Here is a 5,681-nt window from a genome sequence, read left to right on the forward strand (position 1 = left end):
TTGAACAAATGCATTCGTACTGTATTTTGCATATAAACTATTTTCTAATGCAGATAATAGAGGGTTCTCAATTCACAGAGCCAGTGCCACACAAAATGACAGAATTTCCCCTTTACATTTCATCAAACATTAGAGAGGGAACTCTAGATACAACTGAGTTGATAAAAAAGGTCAAGTTTAGTGTTACAACCTAAGAATATCCTTCAGGCTTCAACTCCTTGGTTTCCAACTGGCTCACCATTGGGTGTCAAACCCCGAATCTTAACATCATAGTAGACTTCTTCAACTCTTCTTAGATCATACTTCATGCCTGCCAATAGTGTAATGATATCATCCAAACATACGTAAGTAGAAATTCTTTCTGAAAACACAACATTTTGTGCAAATGAGAAATTTACTTGGTGGATGAAAAAGGAAATAAATTGTCTCTTCAATATAAAATGGGGAACACACACAAAGGAGTGTTAAGCTACTACTATATGTGCATATTACTCTTTGCTAGGTAAGTGAATGAACGCCAGATGTTAGTAAAGTAGGACAGGTTCGTCAATGATATTAATGTTGTTACAGTCCAGAGATCAATCTTAAAAATGATGTTTATTAGAAGTTTAGAACATTGGGAATGCAATTTGCAACGTTATCTCGGTAAAATAGTGACAACAGGCAACAAAAGAAATAATACATGTAGGACAGGGTACAAAATATAGTAATAGCATACCATCAAACTTCTTCCGAAGAAAATCATTTCGAAGATTAAGCATTCGGAATGCAGCATGGAGATCTGTTAAGAACTTTAGGACTTTCCTCGGACAATCATAGTCTCCAGCTGTCACTTGATTCACCACATACCTTGGCTGCAAGTCAAATAATTGCAAAATTGGGTGAAGTGTACTCAATATGATGTCAAACATAACAGGTGACTTATTTATGCCCCTCTAGTCTGCATTTCTTTTTAAGGTTAAATAGAAACATCAACTATCTTAAAATTCTTCTCCATTATACACAATTAGATATGTACTATACTAAAAGTTTAGAGGAAAAAGAGTGAAAAACATCAAGAGTTCTTACCAATTCATTAGACATAAAACAAACACCTGCATGAAAAATAAAAAAGCATATATCACTATATGCAGCAAACCCATGAAATATTGACTACAGGATCATTTATGATTGACAACGTTGGACCAAGTGGCCCAATAAAAACTTGGAGATGTCAGGTGACAAGATTTTGTTGACATCTTTACGTTGAAGAGTAAAAGGAATCATGGATCTTATTCTCAAGCACTAATGACTAGATTCGTAAACATAACATTTGTTTATCGTGCTCCTTTGTCTGAAAAGCCCTACTGTTATAACTAATACATCCATGTATTCTACCAACAATGACATTTAAATAATTAAATTAGGCACTACTCACTGAAAGTTGAAAAGTAGCTCAATCAGAAATTCTTCCGAAGAAGAGCATGCAACTGAAGACTTATTTTATTAGACTTACCTATTAGGTAGTCTTCAACATCTAGACCAAACTCCGAACTATTCACTGCAAAGTTGTTAACAAGAGGAAATGAGCATAAAGTAGAAGTAAACTTGGTGCCTTGGTGGCCAAATGTCATATTACAGTTTCTACATGGATTATTCTGAATCAGTCAGAAATCGACAGCAATGGGTTTAAAACATACAAAAAAAAGGGACATAAAAATTATCCAATAAATGCTTAAATACAAACTGTGTATTGACTTGCAAAATTCTTTAATTTTCCTTAATATGCCATGCAGCGGTTTATTTTCCAAAAGAGAGCAACTTAAGCCCCACAGTACCCTAGTGCTAGAACATATAGGACCTCAAAAATGTATTCAAATATATATACCGACCTCACTGGCCTCAAGGTTTTCTTCTTTTTTCTTTTCTTTTCGAAAAGGAAGACAATAATCATTGATCATCGATTGACATGTCAATAAATAAGAATACAACAATATGAAGACATACACCCAAGCTTCTCCTCAGCTTCTTTGTGCTCAAGAAGACTTCCTGTTTCGAGCCAGTGCATAAATGTAAGCAGGGAAACTACGGATTGTGTCTCACTCCTCCAGTCACCATGGTACCTATATTATAGGGTCAAATAAAAACATTGCATCAAAACATGAGATGTAACAGAACATGAGCATTTCAAAGATATATTTGGGACAAAGAGTTCATCTAAACTTGAATCACCTGTAGTACTGGCCAGGGCATCCTCCAAGAATTTCAGCAAGTTGCTTGTATTTCTCCTTTAGCACACCAATCTGAGACTTGGCCTTCTCTAAAAGCTCTATTCAAATGGTTAAAAACCAAAAATCCATAAGAAAAACGACAAAAACTTGCCACAATAGAGAATCTACAAAATACCCAAATTCAGCATGCATTTCATTGAATACTAAGCTATCTTAAACCACATCAATAAGCAAGAATAATATACCACAATTATCCACATTACACATAAAAAATTGCAACTTGCATAGTGCTTTCTATTCAACTTCCAAAACTGATAAGACAACTGCATTTTCCAGACAAAGAAACCGCAGAATGCGGCAAAAGTGCATTTAGAGAAAACCAGTGTTGCTCAATGAAATAAAAAACACTTTCTTTTCTTTTGGTTTATGGTACCGGGAGTGGGGCGAGACTGATGAACGAGAAGGAGGCTAGCGTACATGAGCCTAGTAGTGGATTCTATCTCCGAAACAACGCTCCGAATTCGCTCCCTTAGGGTTCCAGATTCCTCAAGCTGAGACCGGAAAGCATCGAACTGCTTCTCGAGCGAATGGGACAGCGGAGGCACGGAGTTGTCACCGCCGCCACCGGCCATTACGGCGGAGGAGAAGGAGGAAAGGGTCGAGAAAGAAGGTCGAAAGGATTGGAGTGTGAGAAACGGGGAAGTGGGTAACGAAACGAGGATGAAGGGGTTAGGGTTTAAGGAGCGAGTTATGGTGTAGTAGTAGCAGTAGCAGGCGTTTCGAAACGCTGGTTTTATAAATTGCATGGTTTCGTTTTTTTCTTCTTTTTGCGAAACTGTTGAAGGCGAACCTTTTACAAATGTTGTTATGTGGGGTCAACTATCAAGAGTTGGCAATTGCACAAGAAAAATAAAAATATATCAAAATTATACAATTTATCTAACGTGATTTTAGTTATATATAAAATGATTATAGATAACGATCGGCCAAACAACCAAGAATAAATCGTGATGTTTAAACCACGATTAAAATGAAAACAAACATGAAAATTGTGGTTTTAAGTTCCACGATTTAGGAAGAGATAATATGCATATGAATAGCGAAAATTACATAAAAATTTTGGTTCTGTTTCACGGTTTTTTTTTTTTTTTAGAAAATTTCCACAAGCCTTTTTTTCTATACAACTCTTATAAGTTCTCAATATTACTTATCCCTAAAACGCGCTTCTCTTGGCACGTATGTTTTACGCGCCTGCTTAACAGATTTTTCAATCAATCAACACGTGAATATATAACTTCCTTTTTCAAAAGGATTTCGTTTCCTTTTTGGAATTTCTTCTATGTTTCTTTACCTTTTCTCTTCGATATCTTTCGAGCGTTTCTCTGTGCCTTCTCCTTCGTGTTTTACCTGCGTTTATCTCTGCCTTACGTGCTTCAGATTTTTCGTTTCGTTTTGCGTTTGAAGATAATGGATGATTCAACTTCAAATTTTCAGCTGAATCAGAGCGAAGTGAATTTTGAAACTGAATCCAATGAAGTTCCTGTGATTTAGTTTTAGTTAGTAATTGAATCTGAATTTGAATCCGATTAGTAGTTTTTTGATTGTGTAGTTGAATAATATGTGAACCTTGTCTGTGATATTTGTTGTTTGTTCTTCCTTATTTGAATTGAATCTAATGCAGTAGTTCTCATTAGAATTAAAATAATTTTGTCCATTTTATATCAGACATTCGGGTGTAGATCAGTAATAATTGGGTGCATTTACAGTTTATTACAGTTTATTATTTTAGTTGAATTGTTTTAGTTTCTGTTTAAATATAGTATATTTTTAGTGTATTTTTGCAGACCTTCTGTGCAGTTGATGACCAGTTTGTCCCCAAGGTTGGGATGACTTTTAAAACCCTTGATGATGCTGCAAAATTCTACAAGGATTATTCAAAGGTTGCAGGTTTTTCTTCAAGAGTTCGGTGCACAAATAAGAAGGGAAACGAAATTAAGAATCAATTGATTACATGTACTAGAGAGGGAAAATGGAAATCGAAAATATCTCCGACTGAGAAGATAAATCCCTCAGCTGGTTTAAATTGTCCTGCAAGAATTTATATACACGTATTGAAGGATGTTGGTATTTGGATCATTTCGAAGGTAGTGTTGCATCATTCACATCCTTACTGTCTAGATCCAGCACAGATGCTCAAACAGCACAGGGAACTAAGCATGTCCGTGCGTCGTACAATAAAGAATAACGAGGAAGCCGGTATCAGACCTAGCAAAACTTTCCAATCATTTGTTGCAGCTGCCAGGGGTCACCGCGAGTTAAATTTTATCGAAAAAGACGTGAGGAATTACATCACTAGAGAAGTGCGGAATGTTTCGGAACAAGAGGATGCAAAAGAATTCGGGAAATACTTATTAAGAATGAAAGAGAAGAATCAGAATTTCTTTTTTGAACTCAAACTAGAGGACAATCAGTCCATTAAGCTTGCTTTTTGGGCAGATGCAAGGAGCAGAGCTGCCTGTGAGTATTTCAGAGAAGTTATTTCATTTGACACCACCTACAATACAAACAGGTAACATGGTGTTCTGGTTTATGATGCTGAATTTATGTTGTTTTATAAATCTACTGCAGAGGTGTATATTGGCATTTTTTGGGTGCATAGAATCATTATTTGGGTGTATTTTGTTGATTATAATTTTGTTTTGTGGTAATCTGTTTCAGGTATAATCTGGTTTGTGGTTCTTTTGTCGGGGTGAATCACCACAGTCAGTCAACACTCCTTGGATGCGCTTTGATAAAAAACGAAGATATTGAATCATTCAAATGGTTATTTCAATGCTGGCTTCGTTGCGTGGGAGGAAATACTCTGAAAGGGATTCTCACCGATCAATGCGCGTCAATGAAAAGGGCTATCGAGGCTTATATGCCCACAACAATTCACCGTTGGTGTATTTGGCACATCACGAATAAGATTCCAAGCAAATTAAACGGGTACATGGGACATACAAAAATCAAACAAGAAATGAGGCAAGTTGTTTGGAACTCTCATAGCAAAGATTCATTTGATAGGAATTGGAACGATTTTCTGCTGAAGTATGGTCTTGTAGACAACAAGTGGCTTTCAGGTAATGTTTTTTAAAATCTGCAGCAGAGGTGCAAATTACATGTTTTTGGGTGCATTGTAGTCTGATTTGGGTGTATTTTGCAGATCTTTATGAAGACCATCATATATGGGTTCCAATTTATCTAGATCACCACTTCTGGGTTGGGATGAGAAGCACACAAAGGAGCGAGAGCATGCATTCATTTTTTAACAAGTTTATTACCCGGAACAGCTCGCGTATTCAATTAGACAATACGATAATTGCCTCGGAAGCAGGGAGCAAGTAGAGAGAGAATCAGATGCTGCAGATTTTCATACGGTGATACCGTATGCAACAAAATCCTCCATTGAAGCTCAGTTTCAACATGTGT

At 36.3% G+C, this 5,681-nt stretch overlaps 2 protein-coding genes across 2 annotated transcripts; one reads left to right on the plus strand and one right to left on the minus strand.

Annotated features, from left to right (window-relative positions):
- On the minus strand, positions 1-3,111 carry LOC107648621 (Translin family protein). Its single transcript, XM_016352422.3, has 7 exons — positions 2,644-3,111; positions 2,212-2,308; positions 1,987-2,102; positions 1,496-1,540; positions 1,069-1,094; positions 719-854; positions 1-310 (listed from the first exon to the last, which is right to left on the minus strand). The coding sequence occupies exons 1-7, from the start codon at positions 3,014-3,016 to the stop codon at positions 204-206; spliced, it is 900 nt and encodes a 299-aa protein (XP_016207908.1). The 5' UTR covers positions 3,017-3,111; the 3' UTR covers positions 1-203.
- Positions 3,112-4,096: 985 nt separating this feature from the next.
- Positions 4,097-5,346, plus strand: LOC148555257 (protein FAR1-RELATED SEQUENCE 4-like). Its single transcript, XM_088490622.1, has 2 exons — positions 4,097-4,779; positions 4,929-5,346. Exons 1-2 carry the CDS (start codon positions 4,097-4,099, stop codon positions 5,344-5,346), a joined length of 1,101 nt encoding a protein of 366 aa, XP_088346748.1.
- The last annotated feature ends 335 nt before the right edge of the window (positions 5,347-5,681 follow it).

Source organism: Arachis ipaensis, chromosome B6 (assembly GCF_059453495.1).
Source record: "Arachis ipaensis isolate K30076 ecotype BB chromosome B6, ASM5945349v1, whole genome shotgun sequence".
Taxonomy (NCBI): Eukaryota; Viridiplantae; Streptophyta; class Magnoliopsida; order Fabales; family Fabaceae; genus Arachis; species Arachis ipaensis.

What these genes read in the sequence shown, in the direction of transcription:
- LOC148555257 (XM_088490622.1), top strand. Translation starts at nt 4,097, where the DNA reads ATGACTTTTAAAACCCTTGATGATGCTGCAAAATTCTACAAGGATTAT. An exon ending in ACCACCTACAATACAAACAG is followed by an intron (nt 4,780 to 4,928) that starts GTAACATGGTGT and finishes AATCTGTTTCAG; the next exon opens with GTATAATCTGGTTTGTGGTT.
- LOC107648621 (XM_016352422.3), bottom strand. Translation starts at nt 3,016, where the DNA reads ATGCAATTTATAAAACCAGCGTTTCGAAACGCCTGCTACTGCTACTAC. An exon ending in TGTTGAAGACTACCTAATAG is followed by an intron (nt 1,095 to 1,495) that starts GTAAGTCTAATA and finishes TTTTTCATGCAG; the next exon opens with GTGTTTGTTTTATGTCTAAT. An exon ending in TCTTCGGAAGAAGTTTGATG is followed by an intron (nt 311 to 718) that starts GTATGCTATTAC and finishes CACTATTGGCAG; the next exon opens with GCATGAAGTATGATCTAAGA.